At 43.2% G+C, this 19,161-nt stretch overlaps 2 protein-coding genes across 2 annotated transcripts; one reads left to right on the top strand and one right to left on the bottom strand.

Moving 5' to 3' along the window:
• Window positions 1-815: 815 nt before the first annotated feature.
• LOC108086281 (uncharacterized) lies at window positions 816-11,635 on the bottom strand. Its single transcript, XM_017183169.2, has 5 exons — window positions 11,467-11,635; window positions 3,396-3,896; window positions 1,211-3,339; window positions 986-1,039; window positions 816-920 (listed from the first exon to the last, which is right to left on the bottom strand). Exons 1-5 carry the CDS (start codon window positions 11,633-11,635, stop codon window positions 816-818), a joined length of 2,958 nt encoding a protein of 985 aa, XP_017038658.2.
• A 2,731-nt stretch (window positions 11,636-14,366) lies between these two features.
• On the top strand, window positions 14,367-18,487 carry LOC108070481 (uncharacterized). Its single transcript, XM_017160967.2, has one exon. It carries the CDS (start codon window positions 14,374-14,376, stop codon window positions 18,430-18,432), a length of 4,059 nt encoding a protein of 1,352 aa, XP_017016456.1. The 5' UTR covers window positions 14,367-14,373; the 3' UTR covers window positions 18,433-18,487.
• Window positions 18,488-19,161: the final 674 nt, after the last annotated feature.

Genomic DNA, 19,161 nt, shown 5'->3' with positions numbered 1-19,161 from the left:
AATCGCCCAGTTATCGACTTAATGCTCGATTTTTCTTGCCTTTCTTGTGCTAAAAAAATGGAGAACCGAGAAAGGACCTCTGACAGCCAGCACATACACACACACGAGTCTAAGTGGCACTTGACAGGACAAGGCGGCGGCGGTGGTGGTGACCTCGAAAAGGAATCAGGAGCCGATGGCGAGCCTTTGAACTGCAATCCAAGTCAAATGAAAAACTCGCCCGCAGGCGGAGTAGAAATGGCAAATGCTTGCCCCTTGGCCAGTCCAGGACAAAATAAAGAAAAACATGAAATGGAGAGGGAGGGAGGGAGTTTTCCAAGGACTATAAATAAAAATTTGCCCCCTATCGATTTTTCCTCTAAGAGCAGAAAGCAGCAGGCCAAAGTGAAACAGAGCCCATGAGTGTTTGTCTTTTGCTTGTTTGCCTTTAGTTTCGTTTTGTTTCGATTCTTGGCTCTTGATGTTTTCAGTCCGCCTCCTGTCTGCCGGCCATGCAGTGTCCTGTGCGGGGGGCAGGACCCATATAATGGAGAGAAATTGCCTTTTAATGAGTCGACAATTTCATCTGTGCCAGGCTCTTCAACTTTGACAAGCTTCAATTAATTTATTTTTTTGTTACTCTGATTCATGGACGTTTTGTGCTACTTCTTTTTTAAATATTTGTTAATTAAATGTCATTATTTTCTATTTAGCTGAGCACGAGCCGTGTGTTTTTTGAGGCATAGAATCACATAGGAACATACAATCAAGGAAATATATATTTTAAATATCTATGTTTGCCTAATAATATTATTTATAATATAAAATATAAACATTTAAGTATACACTTCACTGTCTGATTCTTCGGATTCGTCACTGCTTATATAACCATCAGCAGTGAGTGACTCCAATTGCAGATATAAATCGTTGTAGTAGTACACCTAAAAGAAAGAAAACAAAACAAATAATTATTGGGTTTGGGGACTTTCCCTACCTTAAGGTTTACCTGACGCAGGCGCTCAAAGTCCACCCAAATGCCTCGTAGCAGCAAATAGGGATACTTAGTAGCATCACGAACAGATCTTAGAGTATTTACGAGCTCCCTGACTTTAATTTTCGTTATGTAGCCATAATATCGAAAGAGGGAAAACGTTTTTAATTTGATGCATTTCATACAAATCAAGTTAATGTAATCAACTTCATTTTCGTTTGCAAAGTGAGTTGACGTTACCTCCAAGATTTCCAGATTCTTTGCCAATATCAGATACTTGAACCATTCATTCGAAGCCAGGCCAACAGTAAGTCGTGTTAGCGTTTTTATATTAACCACAGCAGCTATTTCATAGTTGTCCAGATCTTTGCCGTGCACAACCAAACATTCAAGATACGGTAATTCTCTGAGTTCCCTCAGTATCTCCCACATCTCTATTCCGTGGATATTGTGCAATATGAGCTCCTTTAGATTCCTTAGGAGACCAACACTCTCAATGTCTTGCATATGGTAGACAAAGCAATCCAGATATTGCAGTTCTTCGAATTGAGACATAAGCTTAAAGTCCTGAGAGGGAAATGTTATTTTGCGTGTTCTTTGGGGGGCTTCTAAGGCCAGAGTCCTGCATAGATTCTCCACAGCTGGAATTGAGTATAAGAGGTGTATATCCAACCACCGCAATCTTGGAAGCTTGGTCAATAGGTTGAGGTTTAAGGGTGTTGAAGTCTCGTACAACTCGGTTAGAAATCTAACCTGGGTGTCTAAGCCAACTTCTTGGGAAATAAATGGCAGGGCTTTAGTGTAGATGCGGTGCTGAAAAACATCTGAGCCCCTCGGCGGCAACTGGCACTTTTGACAATAGCGAACGTATTGGTTTCCTGCTCTATGGCTCGGTGAGTGTTGCCAGTTCTGTCTATCAGGTAACCCCAGTTGTAAGCCCGACAAGGACTCAATTCTCGCAACCTCGATAACCTCTTCGAAAGTGAGTACTGTTCTCTCCACAATGAGACATGTTAGTGTTTGATCCTGTTTAGAGGCCAAGGCTTTGAACAGATCCCTCAACCGTCCCATTGGATGAACGTTAATGTTGAGCAGCTGAAGCTGATTCATTGTGGCCAGATGGTCAATGAATCTGGAACAAAAGAAACCGCACTCGAGCTCTTTAAGGCTACGAATTTTCGCCACCTCTGCGACTTCTTCTGGGCCAAGGAATGGCACTCGTAAATATTCCAGAATGTGTGTTTCCATCGAGGCAAAGCTTTTAAAAAGCGCCTTTAGGGATCCGTTACCGGAGGAGTTCCCGATTATAAGACTCGTTAGGTTTCTTAAATTAACCAAAGGTGTAAAAATTCTCGCATCGATAGAGACATCCTTTTCGAAAAAGTCCAGAACGACAGTCCATATTTCGGGCACTTCGAGATTTAGCACACGAACTTCGCAGTGTTCGGTTCGGATGCGATCCATTCGCCTGAAAACCCATTCTCTGCTATTGAGATGCTGTAGTTTCACTGCAATTATCTGCTCCAATTGATGCAAGTAGCATCGGATGTAGGTAATGGAGGGAAAGGCACCCAAAGTGTCGATTACGTTTTGGGTAATTGGCATATCTTTTGAAAGTTCTAGTTTCGAAACTTCCAGAAGACCCGATTTGGAATAATTTTCAGCCAATAGGCCTATCTCATCCATCGTAATCCAAGCCTCTACGTAATATTGAAGAGCATGTGCGAGGATACCCCAATCTAGTTCATCATTTCCAGGTGACAATCTAGCAATTTCTCTTGCAGTCTCAGGTGAATCGATTTTCCTACTTCTGACAACAGCACGCATGCGATATACTACCGTTTCCAAGTCCATCTGAGTGGTTCGGTTTAGTGGAAACGATAAGTAAGTTTTCTTCAAATTTTTGGGCTCATAAAAAAGGCCTTGAAGTATATAAGTATCTTTGGGGCAGCATTTGAGTGAAGTCAATGATAAAATCTCTGACAGCGCATATTGCTCTTCCATGGTGATATATACATTCGGAATGCTTATCTGCTGGATTGAGGTTTCTTTCAGACCTCGGAAAAGCTTCAGTAGGGAACCCTCAATGGGTTCCCCTAAGAGAGTTAAGTCCTTCAGTTTTGGCAGCTGGGCAAGGGGTGCATACTCTGCGGCATCTAGGTCCTCCTTCATCGAAATTGTCAGGTATTCCAGGTGATTGCAATACGGAACGATGTCAGACAATCTGCCAGATATTTCGGCACTGGTTAATTTAAGTCGGCGTAAGTTAGGACTTCCTTGACACAACTGGATCAGGTCATTCACATCCATTCGGGCGTCCAGTTGCAGGGTCTTCAGACCTTTGATTTCCACATATTCAAAACTGTAGCCTATGAAACAACCACTATTTCCACTCAAATACAAATTAATATTTGAGTCTACTTACCTCTCATGGTAATGTCAAGCTTCCGCAGAGTCTTTTTCTCCTTCAGGGCATCCAGAAGAGCCTCGAATCTGTCCAAGTGTTGCGGATAGTACTGCGATGGCTTGTAAGTCACTTTCACCGCTTCCAACTCGTCGTTCTCCCTGATGGCATTTAGGTAGGCAGACCAGAATAATTTCTGTTCCCTCGGGGACTGCTTTTGCATGAACTTATATAGACTCGATAGGTTCACATTTATCAGTGGGGCTCTATTCGAGAAGTCCAGCGTTAGCCTCAGCTCTTCGTACAGTTCGGGGTCCCATTCCCTGAATACTTTGGTCAAGGTTTCGCAGCTGATGGCAAAGTTCATGAGATCCAGGTACTGCCCCACGGTATCCTTGGCGTTATGGGCATTCTCGCAGTTTATTTTAATCCTACGAAATATATTGTACAAACAAAAGCAGTTTAGGCTCAAAATGTTTGGTTCACGGGAACTATCGCCCATGGCTTCTGCTGTGGCACGACCTATCAAAGCGAAAGTATAATTCTGACTAACAGGCAATACGCGAAATATGGCCTTATCAACTGTTTGTATTTCTTTTATATTGGGTATAGATATCCGTATTGATAAGCGCTCGTTCTTAGTTCGCACTCTTTATGCTCTTTGAAAAATAATAACAAAGGTTAAGAGAATGGCAAAATTAAGAAACTCTTTGATAATTACATTTAAAAATGAGCTAAAAATAAATTACTATGCCAGCAACAATGAGTTTATTATTTAACCAAATAAGATCCTTAATACCCGTTGATTGTTGTAAATTGACATTTATATTTATACTTTAAATTTTTAAAATTTTATCAATGTTTATACCCCTCTAAATTCAAAACTAAATTCAAGTTAGTTCCGCTCACTTGTACAATGAAATCAGCCGATTTCCATGGGCGGACTACCACCCACTTTTTTTTTTGGTGGGCGTGACGGTGCATCATAAATATGCGTGCATATGCATACACAGGCTAACAGGAAGCAAATGCCTTTTTCTGAGTGTGTGTGTGTATGTCTGCTCCATTTGCTTTACGACTCCATTTTGTGAGCTTTTCATTTCCATTTCCCTCGTTTTTTGTTTTGTTTGCTCCCTTTTCCGTGTCGCCCCCTTTCAATTTGTTTTACTTTGCTTGCCATGTTTGAGCGATTTATGGAGGCTGGACAACTGGAGGAGCAACAAATAAAAAGAAAAGAAAAAATTGTGAAAAACAGAGGGCCATGGAAATGTGTTCCACTTGCTGCGATAGATAAACGTCCTTCCTGCCAGCCTACAAATTGTTTTCCCTATCGATTCACCCCTAAACTTTAAAGTATTCAAGGTCGTCGAATGGGGGACTATATGAAATCCATTAGTGGGTTAACCAAAGGCTCATATACATATACGTTTATATAGACGATATAGACTTGGATGTGCCTGAGAAGGCTGCTGGTCTTGGCGCAGAGTTGAAAGTTCATTAGTAAGCCATAAAGTAGGCTATAAATTCTAGCGGGCCACACATGCACACATACATATGTGATAAGCATCCGCCCACTAACACTTACATCTTTGCGGAATGGCTCATTATCAACACGCAGCCAGAGCGAGCTAGGTACAGTGGCCGAAAGAGGCGGAGCGACAATCTGCTAAGCTCTAAGCCAAAGGATCTAGCAGCTGGCGCCCGCAACAACAGTTTGAGTGGCTGTTTCCTTTTCGCCAACTACTGGGTTGATGGTTACACTGGAGAAAAATAAATTTAAACAATAAATAAGAAACCCTTTCTTATTTATTTCATTTTCATTTTAGGTTGAAAGTATGACTAACCATCAAAGTAATTCAAAGAGATACTAGACTATAAAATCAGAAACTGTTGAGACCCATTTTCCTTGATTTTTCTCACTATACTCAAGTGTGTTAATGTGGGTGTGGCACACCTCCAGGCGCTAACCGAACCGCATATCCACATTTAAATTATGCAAGTCCTTGTCTAGGCCGTTCCATTACATCTGTCTGTGAGTTCGTTGGTTTGTTTGCTTAGCCGCCCGTGTCTTTGACCCAGAAGCACACATTTCGTCGCTGCCACAGTCGCGTTTTATGTTCTGCTCCATATAAACATATATATATATATATATGTATATATAGTATATGTACATGTGCCTATCTATAGAATCGCATACCTGAGCCTGAGCATAGAGCACACATTGCGAGTGGCTCAGGTTGTCGTGTTTGTCAATTTGGGCAGTGCCTGCAAACGATTTTTATTTGGGTCTGCTGCTGTTTATTTGTTTAAATTTAACGCATCAACGTGCCTGCCCCCCGGGGGCTATTCCGCCCTGTTTGCTTTGCTATTATTTTCCATGGCAGGCTTTCGGTTTATTTTTTTCGGCTTTTGTATAGCAAAACAGATTGTATTCGGAGACTGCTCTCCAAAGGATACTCACATTTTTTTCCGTAATTTAGGCATGGACTTCAAAGTAAAAAAAAAGTAAATAATATTAATATAAAATGGTACTTACTTTTAATTATAAAATAATTTCAAATTTTGGTAGAAAAATATGTTATGTTTTCTTTATATATTTTTACTTATTTTTCATACAGCTAGATTAAGTGCTTTTTACTCTTTAAATGTAAAAAATTCTTCTTATTTTAAAGTGAAATTTTCAGATGTACTGAAATGTTTTTACTTTAATAAATTTATATATTTTCCTATTATGTTTGCTTTACTCGATTAAAGTTTAAATACAATTCATAAATTTATAGCTGAACTTTAGTCCGAAATCGATTTTCGGTAAATATTCCCTGGCCATTGCCTAGTATTCATAGATTTTCCATTTCAGCTCTGATTTTCACTTGGTTTTTTCTTCTTTTTTAAATTATTTTCTTTGCAGTTTCGGTTCATTTAATTTCAGCGTTTACCAAATATTTTCGTACACGGGCTTTTCTTTTTTCCACCGTTCATTTTCGCTTTTCTTTTTATACATATACATATATATTTTTTTTGGGTATTGCGAGGCTTGCCTTCAATTTTCATTCAATGCCATCGTGTCGCCGCACAAAGTTGTGCTTTCTTTTTAGAGCATTTTCTATTTTTCCTCTTTAGGTTTATTTTTCCAGGAGGCAGCTGGCAATCGCTTTACCCCTCAGGATCTGCGTTGCGTGAAATCGCATCAATTGTACAAACTTTGGGCGCGTTATTTAATTTGCCATTGAGGCCGTCCGCTCCATTTATCCGCCTGTGCAGCCGACGGCCGGTGGTCCCAGACAGGATGCGTAGCCGGACACGGCCGCCCTCGTTAATTGTTCGGCGGCCACCACCGGGCGAATACCAATATTTCCATGCAAGGATTTGAGACAAAAATTTAATTACAGTGGAATACGAAATACCGAAATCATTCCGACCTTGGCCAAATTCAATTCAATCAGCAGAAATTTCATTCCTTGAGACCCCCAACAACATGTCCCTTGGCACTTTTCTGGGGTGGCTTCGCAATCGGATGCGGACGAGGCCGGAGAGCCTCAGTCTCTGTCTCAGCATCAGCTTCAGCTTCGGCTTCAAGCTGTTCGACATGACCCAGTTCGATGCTGTTTGAATAATTGATCAGTTGCCGCTGCCTCGCTTGTTTTCTGGCAACGTCAACGGCCTGGTTGGGCCGGGTCGGGTCTGGTCTGGCCTGGCCTGGACTTTTGCGCCGGACTGGGTTTGGGTTGTAATTGAGCCGGCGGCTGGCTGTTGAATCCACCCAAGATGTGTGCGGCTGGCGAAAATCGGAAAAATGTCACGGAGCTTTAATTATTTTCTTAAAGTAATTGATAGTCTGTTGTGATAATATTGCCATTCCGCAAGGCAGCTGAGATCATGTCGTAGGGGTGGCTTAAGGCTGGTAGAGAATAAATACTTGAATTTGGGTTAACGTTAAAGAAAGTAAATTGTTTTATGAAAATTAAATACTTTTCTCAAAGGTGCTTAATATTTAAAGGTATTTATTAAAACACAAAACACAAAAGGAATAATTATTTTAAGTAAAATAATGTTTACTTTCTCTAGGAATTTATCTAACAAATATAATAATTCCCTAAATACAATTTCTTATATGCATTCCCTCATAATTTCTCCTGGCCTCCACTTAAAAATGTATAATTTTAAAACCATAATTACAGCTGCATCTTGTGTCCTTCTTTCCAACTCCTTAGGTCTTATCCCTGGAAACTTTGATGGCCTTTCGGAGAAAGCGTGTTGCATACGACTTGACCCTTAATTAATATCTTGAATTACGCAGGACAAGCATATAGTGCAGTGCGAAACTTTTTGTCAAGTACACACTTGGGCCATGGCAACTTAATTTGGTTGCAAGACCGGCACCCGTTGAACTTTGGCCAAGTTGTAACGAGGCAACTCCTCCTCTGCCTCCGCCGCATATGAGTTGTGATCATTTAGTTAACTTCAAGGCTGATGAAATTTAAATTTGAAACTTTACTCATTTAATATTGATTTAATGATGTTGTTCTTGGCAGGAACTTTTTCAACTTCGGCCCAGCCGAATTTTCTCTTTGAGTTGTCGGTTGCTTGTTTCGTATGTATATTTTTGTTCAGACTAGACGGGGAGTAAATAAGAAACCGCTAGCAAGATGCGGGTTTAATAAGCGGGCTGTGGCTGCCGGCAAAAATATTTCCATTAAACTTTAATAGGTCTTGCCAAAAATTATAGTGTTTTAAGGTCAAATCAAAACGAAGAGATTACATCCCAATCAGGCTTAAGTAAGTTCGTTGCAAACATATAAGAATATTGGCCCATATGCCTTTTTCCACCTCGGGGTCAAATTTGTTTGAGTTAAGAGCTGCTCAACCCGAAAACTTTTGGCCATTCGGCCATAATATTTAACCAAAAGTTTGGCCTCTATCATTGGATGACCTTTCGTGTTTTGGCAGCAGCATAATTTATGGCCAAAATTCTTATCGTTACCCTTGGCATATGTGTTAGCCACAGAAACTCATAAATAATTAATGGGTGAGAATAACCGAAAGCGATACAAGTTCAAGGCTATGCCGGAATATTTAAGCTAATTGTGAGGAGTGGTTAAGAGAAAAGCCCCTGACTGGGCCAGGCCAGGATAAGCAGAAAGCTAATTGGGCTGGGCGTGTGTTTCGAATGACATTATATAGAGACATGAATGTGGAATAGAAATAACAGGTTCTTGGTTTTGTTTAAATTTTAAAAATAAGCAGGAGGAGTATAAATATTTTTTTAACTGGGAATTTAGGAAGATAATATAGTGTAAAATACTAATAATAACTTCTTAAGATGTGTTCAGAAAACTCTAAGAAATATTTTAAATATTTTTTAATGATATCTAGAGAAACGTACATACTAGTGATTAAATTTAAATTACAATGTATATTTCACCCACTTAATTATTATATTTAAATTACAGTTTATACAACCGAAAGACGAAAACGTTGACATCCTCTGATGCGTGCAATATGCGAGTGGAAGCACACGATAATAATGACATTGCAACCGATGATGCCTGTAACTGTTGCATTGTTTCCTCTCCAATCGACAGGGAGAACAAAGGGATGCAACACTATCGCTGCTTGTTTGCTACAATTTAAACATTTGTTGTTTCCCAGTCCAGGCCAGAACGGTCTTTAGCACGTTTACATTGAATTAAACGCTGGAGGGCTGCAGATAGCAACGAGGAGGGAACAAAAACAAGTGCAAGTGCAGTGGAACATGGCCAGCAGAAAATCAACAGAGGGACTACAACAACTACGGCTACATTGTTGCAGGAGGAGCCGCCCGGTTTGGGTCCCGGTCCAGAAACATGGATCCAGATCCCCGAATCGAGAGGAGAGCCGGCGGCGGAGCCGGAAAGTGAAACAAGCTCAGCTGAAGTGAAAGAAAAACAGACAACAGTCAACGAAACAATGGCAACAATTCTGATATTACTCGTACTTTGTTCTCGTATTGTTCAGCGAGTTTCGAGCATATTATTTATTATTATTTCGGGCCCTCGCTCTTATATATATATAGGTATATATATACAGCGTGCACTTCCCCACCGATATGCTAATTGAAATGTGAAAACGAGAAAAGAAATTCTCAAGAATCCTTATCGTGGCGGAAGGAAACAAAAGGAGCTCCTTGCTCCAGAAAAGCTGAATGAAAATGAGCACGCGGGCTCTCAATAAATTGAGTTAACCAGAGGCGAAATCTTAATGAATTGAATTAAATGTGAGATGGTTAATTTATTGAGTCGTAATCTGGATATAAATAAGGCCACAAATTTATAGTTTTTTCCAATGATAAAAATACATAATAAATATAATAATGTATATTTAAATATTAAGTATTTGTATCTGTATTTATTATGTTCGTTATAAGAATTTGTTTCTGTTTTTAGTAATTGAACTAGAATTTCTTAACTCATAAGGTTTCTACAACAATAAACTTTATTGTAAATTAATATATTTATTATTAGCACATCGATTAACAGGTAATTATCTTATTTTTATTGAATTCTCAATTTTCCGTTCCAGAAATGATACATTTTCTGGACCCTGGCTCTTTGGTGAGTGCCGCGCTTGCTACAAAGCACCGTTGAAGGGCCCTTAAATATTTTATCACAACGCGTGTGTCCGCACATTATTCATTAAAATTTGCTTCATCAACGGCAAGGAGGAGCAGAATGGTACGGTACGGTCCTGGCCAGCGAAAAAGCCGAGTCAGAGTCAGATCGCGAAATTGAAGCAAACGAGGCAGCAGTAAAAACTTCCAATTACTCAGGCGCATCGTCCATTCCGGCGGCATAAAAAAGGATACGGTACGCGAGTGCAGCATGTACACATGTACCCATACAGATGTACAAACATGGGGGGCAGGGAGATGGGGGTATCTGTGTGCTTTTAATATCCTTTTCTTTGAATAATTCATGCACACAGCCCCTGACCAGGCCCTCGCCCGAAACTCTTCAGCGGCAATCAGATGAGTTGACGAGGGCCGCCCGGAAGGGTTGGCATTCATTCATACCAAAGGCAAACTTATTAATTGGCACTTGAGCTGTGGTAACCACAGGCTCGTCATTGCCAGTCCAGTCCAGTCGAATCCCCCTTTCCCCCTTTCACGTACTCGCACTCGGAGTACGGAGCCCCACATCGCCCCACGTCATTCAACTCTTTTGAGCGGGCATAATTTAACAGCGTTTTTTTTTGTCCTTTCCCCCGGCGCGTTTGTCAACTGAACGCTGGACAAGCACCCCATTGGATATTGCTGGTAATCCACTCGAACAACAACAACAGCGGCGACAACATCGCTGGGTTTTTGACCACGAGGGACGATGGCGGTGAGGACATGGTCTGAAGGGCCCTGAAAATACCCAGCAGCCAAGGGAATTAAATCGGATAGGTATCGAAATTATGCGACCCTGTAAATGCCATCAGAACTGATTTGCAGAAACGGAAAAATAATTATAAAGCTTTAAAAATATTTTCTTTACTTGGAAAGTGATTTTTATCTGGAAACTTTTGAATTTGTACGTCACTTTCTATTCCAAAATCTCCTTAAAATATTATTTTATACAAAATACATAATATTTCTGCTTATAATATGTACATCCTGGTTCAGAAACCTCTTTTCTCTCCTCTCCTTGCGAATTACTTTTGCATAAAATAACTTTCCAGCCAACAAAGGGGGCGTCATCCTGGGACTTTAGTGCCGTAGACATCCGCCGCCTTCGCCTTTCACAGGGTATATGTTAAAATTTGACTGACAGCGCGACACATGAGACAACCTCATATCCTCAGTCTCAGGCTCGGCGCCATTGTCACGTTTCAACATTTAAATTAAAATGTTTCGGCTAAAGGACGAGACGGTGGAGCTGCGAGAATTTCCTTGCGTTCAGTGGAGAGCAAAACCGCAGTGAACAAAAAATCTCAGGCATATCCATTTAAATATGGCCCAGCGAAAAAAAGCCAAAAATAAGGGGGAAAAAAAACGAACATGGCAATGTTAAAAAATGCCTTGGTTGCGCTTTTTTCGCGCTGGTCGCTGTCTTTTGCAGTTGGCGCTCTGCACTTGAGAGCCGCCTGGGCTGTTTGTGTTGCTGTTGCCGCTGAAGTTGCTGTTGTTGTTGATGATGGTCGAGGAGGTGGAGGTAGCCTTCATCCTCTATCCGCCAGTCGCCATTGCGAGTGGCAGCTTCGTTTTGACCATCGCCATTGCCGTCGCCTGCACTCGTCTTCATTTATTCAATGCCGCTTGGGCTGTGGGCCACACGGCGTATGCGTGCTCTGCGAAATTCCATACAAGAAACTTTTCCGTTTCGAAAAGCTGAAAAAAAGGCTCAACGGAAAACAAAAAGAGTATATTGGGGTGGTGGCACAGAACGAGCATGTTTTCTTCAGCTTTCCAACAGCTTGTACTTAAAGAGTTCAGTCGGGTTTTTGTGGCTTAAATCTGAGCAAGAAAAAAACAGTTGTCCTTTCAATCCCAGATTAGGATTTCGAATGCAAACAAAAATATGGGGAAAGAGATTTTCTGGTTTTATATAGATTTTAAACCTAAAAAAATACTTTGTTGATTTGTATTAAAAATGGATTATGGATCGAAAACTGTAATATTTGGTTAAATATAAATAAATATAATATAAACATATAAATATATATATAATTTGTTTAAAAAAAATAGTAGAGAATAATGCAGCCTTAATTTTAGGCTAAAAAATGCTTATTAAATCACTACAATCATTTTTCTACAAGATCTATAATAAATATCTTCAAAAAACACTTATCTTAGGTTTCCAGTCCACCTCCCACCCACTTAAATCCTCCCCGACTGCAGTGTCCTTGTCGAATTATGCACTTTCATTAAGTAACTGCAATCAGGCGCATAAGGATCCATTCGAGAGCAATCTGTTGGCTTGGCTGGCTGCCTTAACCTTGTGTCTGGCTGAGCGTGGCAAAATGCACTTTTAATTGGGCCGAGCGGCAACCGGCGAGGGAAATTGAAAAGAAGTGTAAATGGAAAATTATAATTAACATTGCCAGATGCCCATCGCCAATGCCATCGCTTTAATTGCAATTTCATAGCTAGCTGCAAGGTGAACTGAGCAGATCTAACATTGCGCATACGCCGTGTGTTTTCCATTAGTTGCCATAAATTATAGAAAATCAGGATTTATGCCCAAATTGTCACGTTCATGCGCCAAAATAGCACCTAGAGCCGGCATTGTAATTGATTAATGCGAGTCTCTCGCTGGCATGTTCAGCCAAAACACAACAAAAAAAAGGGCTCTGGAAATTTGCATATTTGAAATTATGACAATTACACGGAACTGTCAGAGTGCATATGCTTAATAATATTGACAATGTTATATTTTGAGGCAGCTTTAAAGAGCTCTTGTGCTTGGGTTTCCCTAAAGACAAGGGGGGAAATGGAAAATGTACACAGGAAATGTATTTGCTTACTAGACACATTTATGCAAATATATTTTAATTCAATTAAACAAGACGAGCAGCAAATAAAAGTCTGCCCTTCCTTAACCATTTTACAAATACAATATTTCATTGGTCTCACTTTTAGCTGACAGCATTATTGTTTTGCCGTATATCAAGATTTCAGATTTTATTTTCTCCCAAAACAAGTCCCAATATTGGCCCATAGAAATGTGAAATAACATATTTCAGAGCAGCTTTTGTGACTCTTATTTATTTTATTTTTATTTGTCCCTCTTAATTCTGCTTTTGTACATAATTTGATGGCAACATTTCCATTCAATTCGCACGACACGCACAGCATTTGTCTACACAACATATATTGCATTTCATTGACAGGCCTCCTTCTGTGCGTAGCAGCTGTCAGCTGCGAATGCGAATTCGAATAAATTGTATTTTTGCAAAACCGAATTCAATTACCTAATGATTTGTTTTACATGCAGCTTTTTGTTCGTCTTCCCAGTACAGAACACAGACGAGAGATGAGAGTTTAGGCAGCATCATTCAATTGCCGAAATTCACACGCACGAACAGTGCTGCAAATTAGTCAGTGGCCATGTCTGGTCTGGTTCCGTTTCTGTGGACACAGTCCAGCTGGTCTGGTCCATCATTCGACCCAAACATTTATTTGATTTGGCCAATATGACACACAGTGTCTGCCTCTCGGCCTGCCGGTGATGTTGATTGAGTGCATTTTATTCCGCAAATATTTGCTTTCAATAACAAATGTTGCCTTAGCTAATAAGTTAATTAATTCGTATTATATGTGGAATGGGAGGCCTTCCATCAATCAATTAAAAATCACAAGTGCCATAGGCTTTCCTCTTACTAATTTTGTTTAAATAAATGAATGGATTCCCCTGAAAAATATGTTTCATTAGTGAACTCAAAGTTCAATCACGCAGATTGAGTCATAAAATCCAAAAATTGGCTAATTTGTATATTAGTTTATTACGTGCTAATAACAAGTTCAACTTCCCATTGAACCGTTTTTGTAATTAAGTTTATGGTAAATAGATTGTGTCTCAATTTTTGGTCAATTAATTGTTACCAGATAAGAACTTGGATTACTCCCTATTTTTTCTAGGAAAAATGTGCCAAGATAACCTGGTAGACCAGCTTTTTAATGGTAATGTTGCTGTTAATTATGACTTTTATTTAAGAATAATAATTGGGGAAACTCTTAGGTCTATCTATATCAAATTCTTGTCCTTCATATTCATAATTACGTGTCTACATTAACGAATAGAGATTGTATTAGATGGCATCAGGTTTCCACAACTCAAGTGGCTTTCACAAGTGGTTACCTATAGCGTCAGTTAAGTATTGATTGGCATGGCGTTGCGTTCCCAACTATTTTATATTTACGGCCCCATTTATAATCGGCGGCCATAAAAGCCATAAAACCCTAATCTCCGCGATAACTTTCCCGTATAAGAAGGCACTGCGTCGGGCCAACGTTTGGCATTACGTCCTCTGAAACGTCGCGATGTGGAGCAACCGCTGCTCGTTTTTACTCCTGGCGCTGCTGATCGCCGGCAGTGCTGGAAAAGTGTACGGCAGATTGCCTAGAATCCTGCCGGAAGCCCTGGCCGAAGGCGATGAAGGTGTTGCAGTGCGCGGTGACTGTGAATTCAAGGTCAACGGTGACCTCAATGATCCCGCTCCGCTGTTTTCGCGTCACAACTCCTATGAAATCATCGTTCCCGATCCCACGGATACCGTGCGTCTGGTGAATGGCGAACTCTTGGATATGTTCTGTCCGGGAGTGGGATTTGCAGCTCCATTCGACAACCGCACACGAGTGACGGCCCAGTGTTTGCAAAACAAGTATTTCCTGGTTGATGATCTCATCTATCCGTTCAACAACTTCTCCTGCACCCAGTGGGCCACCTTTACGGCTCTTCGCACGGGACAAGACTGCAATGGCGGCACGGATCTTGTCAAGGTAGGCTTCGAGGTGGATGATGGCGGCTTCCTGCAGACCTACGAACTCTGCCACGATGCCGAGGCGGAGGCCACGCGATACGTCCACCATGTGCTATACCCCTCGAGCTATGACTATCAGCATGGAGTGGCGAGACCCAGTTTCATCGAACTGGACTTCTACGGCGGTCGGGATGTGAACACAAAGTACACTCAGGTGCAGCAGAACATCACCATCAGTGGAATACTCGGCATGGACGCCTCACCCTTCTTCAACTACTCAGATGATCGAATCCTGGCGCGTGGACACATGATTGCCAAGACGGACACGATCTTTGGCGCTGCACAGATGTCGACGTTCTTGTTTATCAACGTGGCTCCACAGTGGCAGACCTTCAACGGAGGCAACTGGGAGAAGGTGGAAACCAGCGTTCGAAAGTTCGTGGCCGATCGTAATCTCACCACTGATTGCTATACGGGCACTTACGGCGTGTCCACTCTGCCGGGCGTGGATGGCGTGGAGAGGGAGCTTTATCTTGACTTTGATGAAAACAATAATGGCTTGATTCCCGTCCCGAAGTTCTACTATCGCGTCGTAATCGATCGGGAGAGCCGGGAGGGCATCGTCCTCATTGGCATCAACAATCCCTACTTGACTCTGGAGGAGATCCTAAAGGACTATATTCTGTGCCAGGATATTGGCCATCAGCTGAGCTGGTTGAGTTGGTCCAAGGAGGATCTGCACGAGGGTTATAGCTACGCCTGCACTGTGGAGGATTTCACTAAGGTAGTGAAGGACTTGCCTCTGGATGATCTGTACACAAGCGGCGTCCTTGGGCTGGATGATGTGACCACAGTGGGTCCTACGAGTACCACGGAAGAACCTACAACGACTCCTACTCCCACCACAGTTCCTTCTACAACAGAGGAATCCACCACCGAGGAATCTACGACGGAATCAAGCTCATCGAGTGCTTTGCCCACCACTGTTTCATCCACAACTGAGGAACCCAGCTCCACGACGGAAGCACCCACTACCTCCACAGCTACTCCGACGGAGGAAACCACATCCTCCACTGCTACTCCCACTGAAGAGCCGAGCTCCTCTACAGCTACTCCCACTGAGGAACCCACTTCCTCTACTGCTACTCCCACTGAGGAACCCACTTCCTCCACTGCTGCTCCCACCGAGGAACCCACGTCCTCCACTGCTACTCCCACTGAAGAGCCGACTTCAACCTCTTCTAGTTCTTCCACAACTACAAGTCCCCCTGTAACCACATCCAGTCCCATTGCCAATCCCTGCAGGTTCAACATCAATGGCGACCTCAAGGATCCTGCTCCGCTTCTTACTCCCCAAGGAGCCCTTAGCTGGTTGCTGCCTGACGAAAGTGGCTTCTACACCGTGGAAGAAGGATCTTCCATTGACCTTCACTGCACTGGAGCTCTGGTTTCCCCCTTCAACCGCTATACCGCTCTGACAGCTCGATGTGTGGGTGATCAGTTGTACGAGGCAGAGGACCAGCGTGTTGGCATTCGCGTATTCGTGTGCCAGAGTTGGCCCACTTATGAGGCAGTGCGAACCGGAGAGATCTGCGAGGGCGGCACTGATCTCGTTCAGATCGGATTCGATGTGGCCGCCGGCCTGCTTACCCATCTGGAGATCTGCTACGACCAGCAGGAGCAGATTTCGCGATATGCTCGCTACGAACTGACCCCAGCCAATGTGGCCTATCAGCGGGGAGTGGCACAGCCGGGCTACCTTCGAGGGGACTTTTACACTGGCGAGGATGTCAACGTTCTTTATGGTCAATCGCGTCAGTTGGAGTCATTCAATGCCGCCCTGGGCTTGGATGCCAGTCAGTACTTCGATAGTTCCAAGGATCTCTACTTGACCCGTGGACAACTGGCAGCTCGCCAGGATTTCATCCACAGTTCCGCCCAGAGGGCTACGCACTTTTACATAAACGCTGTGCCCCAGTGGAGGAGCACCAACATTGGCAATTGGCTGGCTGTGGAGTCCAGTCTGCGGCAGTTTGTGGCGAACCAGGGGCTGAATGTCAGTGTCCATGCTGGCAGCTATGGCATCTCAACTTTACCCAATTCCCAAGGTGTCCAGACCGAGCTGTATCTGAACAGTGAAACCAAGCAGCTGCCGGTGCCTAAGATTCTCTACCGCCTGGTTATCGACCAGGATACTCGCAAGGGTGTGGTCCTCATAGTGGTAAATAATCCCCATCTTACCCTAGCCCAAACCCTGGATGACTATGTGGTTTGTGAGGATGTGGGTGCTCAGTTGGATTGGTTGGACTGGGACAAGACGGACATCTCGAAGGGCTACTCATATGCCTGCGCTGTGGATGACTTCATAAAGATAGTGAAGGACTTGCCGCTGGATCAACTGGAGACCACTGGCGTGCTGGGCCTCTCCAACCAGGATTTGCAGGATGAGGTGTGCAGCTTCCGGGTGAACGGAGGAGATCTGAAGGATCCAGCACCGCTATTTGTCGTACGAAGTGAATTGGGCATTGCCAGGTACTTGGAGCCCGATCAGGAAGGCGTGGTGCAGCTGAAACATGGAGAGTCCTTGGAGTTCCACTGCATCAAGCCCTTCACTGGCTCCTTTGCTGGCTACACATTCGTGAATTCCACCTGCTGGCAGCAGCAGAACTTCCTGGCCCTGGGCAGTCTTTACCAGCTCCAGGATTTTGTTTGCACCTCTTGGCCAACGTATACGGCTCGCCGCACCAATCGTCCCTGCAATGGAGGCACTGATCTCCTGGAAGTGGGCTTCCAGCTCTCGGCCACCTCCTCGGATGACTTCCTGCAGACCTACGATGTGTGCCACAATGAACTCTCGGAGGTCACGCGCTATGTGCATCACGTCCTCTATCCAGGAAGCGCTCAATACCAGCGATCGGTGTCCAGACCGACCTTTATACCAGGCGACTTTTACAATGGCAAGGATGTGAACACGATGTACACCCAAGTCCAGCAGAACATCACTGTCTCGGAGATCCTGGGCATGGATGCCTCGCACTACTTCAACATCAGCAGCAATGTCTACCTGGCCCGGGGTCACATGTCGGCCAAAACAGACTTTGTTTTCGGCGCCGCCCAGCAGGCCACCTTCTTCTTTGTGAACGTGGCTCCACAGTGGCAGACTTTCAATGGCGGCAACTGGGAGCGAGTGGAGGATAGCGTGAGGAAGCTCGTGGCTGACGAGAACATTACCGCGGACTGCTACACGGGCACGTGGGGTGTGTCCACCCTGCCGGATGTGAATGGTGTCGAGAGGGAGCTGTATCTGGACTTTGATGAGAATAACAATGGCTTGATTCCGGTTCCCAAGCTGTACTACCGCGTCGTCATTGATCGGGAGAGCAGAAAGGGAATCGTTTTGATTGGAGTAAACAATCCACATGCCGACTTGGAGCAAATCGCAAAGGAGTATCTTATCTGCGAGGATATAGGTGATCAATTGACTTGGGTCAGTTGGACCAAGGAGGATCTGGGTAAGGGCTATTCCTACGCCTGCACCGTGGAGGACTTTACTGCCGTGGTAAAGGATCTGCCACTGGACGATCTGGCCGTAGAGGGAGTGCTGGGCATTCAAGACTAGAATGTGCTATAAATAATGAATTTCCTTAATTTAAAACCAATAAAAATACAACCCACTTGCCGTATTGTTTTTCTTCTGCAAAAATACAAGGCTTTGAGGCACGTTTAAATTTAGTTGTTCGTGGCCATAAAACTTGGAAATCACGTTCGGTTTTTGTTCTTTTTGGAGTTTATTGCATGTTGGACATATTGATAAGAGTCAGGTTATCAAATGCCCGGCGTTATCGTTTATGGCCGGCACACAGCTATTTATTTGGCCTGCCATCGGACTGTTTGCTCACGTGCCGCACGTTTTCCAGTGCCGCTGGATTTTCCTCCCGCTGTTCCAGTGGCCCAAATGCCAGTCCCTTGGCCCCGAATCCGTATCCAAATCCCAAGTCGAAGTCCCCATGGCAGTGACTTTCACATTACTTATCGGGACAGCTTGTACGTATTGCCTGTGCCTGCGCGGTTTCTTTTGTTTATCTTATCGCAGCGCAATCGTCCCATCGCGTATTAAGTATACGCCAGCGTGGTTAATGATTGTAATGGACTTTTCAGGAGGTAAACAAGAGTCAACAAGAGGGGGAAGATAGAACAATCCACACGCATGTCTTGATTTATATTTGCTGAGTAATCTCTCAAGTGCTTGGGGCTATGGCGGGGTTAAATAATGTGTGCATATCTTTACTGTGTTTCGATTAATGAGAAGTATCAAGTATCAGGGTTAAGAATACATTGACTTTAAGCC

This window comes from Drosophila kikkawai, chromosome 3L, assembly GCF_030179895.1.
Source record: "Drosophila kikkawai strain 14028-0561.14 chromosome 3L, DkikHiC1v2, whole genome shotgun sequence".
Classification (NCBI taxonomy): Eukaryota; Metazoa; Arthropoda; class Insecta; order Diptera; family Drosophilidae; genus Drosophila; species Drosophila kikkawai.
This window is presented reverse-complemented; position numbering and strand designations above follow the sequence as displayed.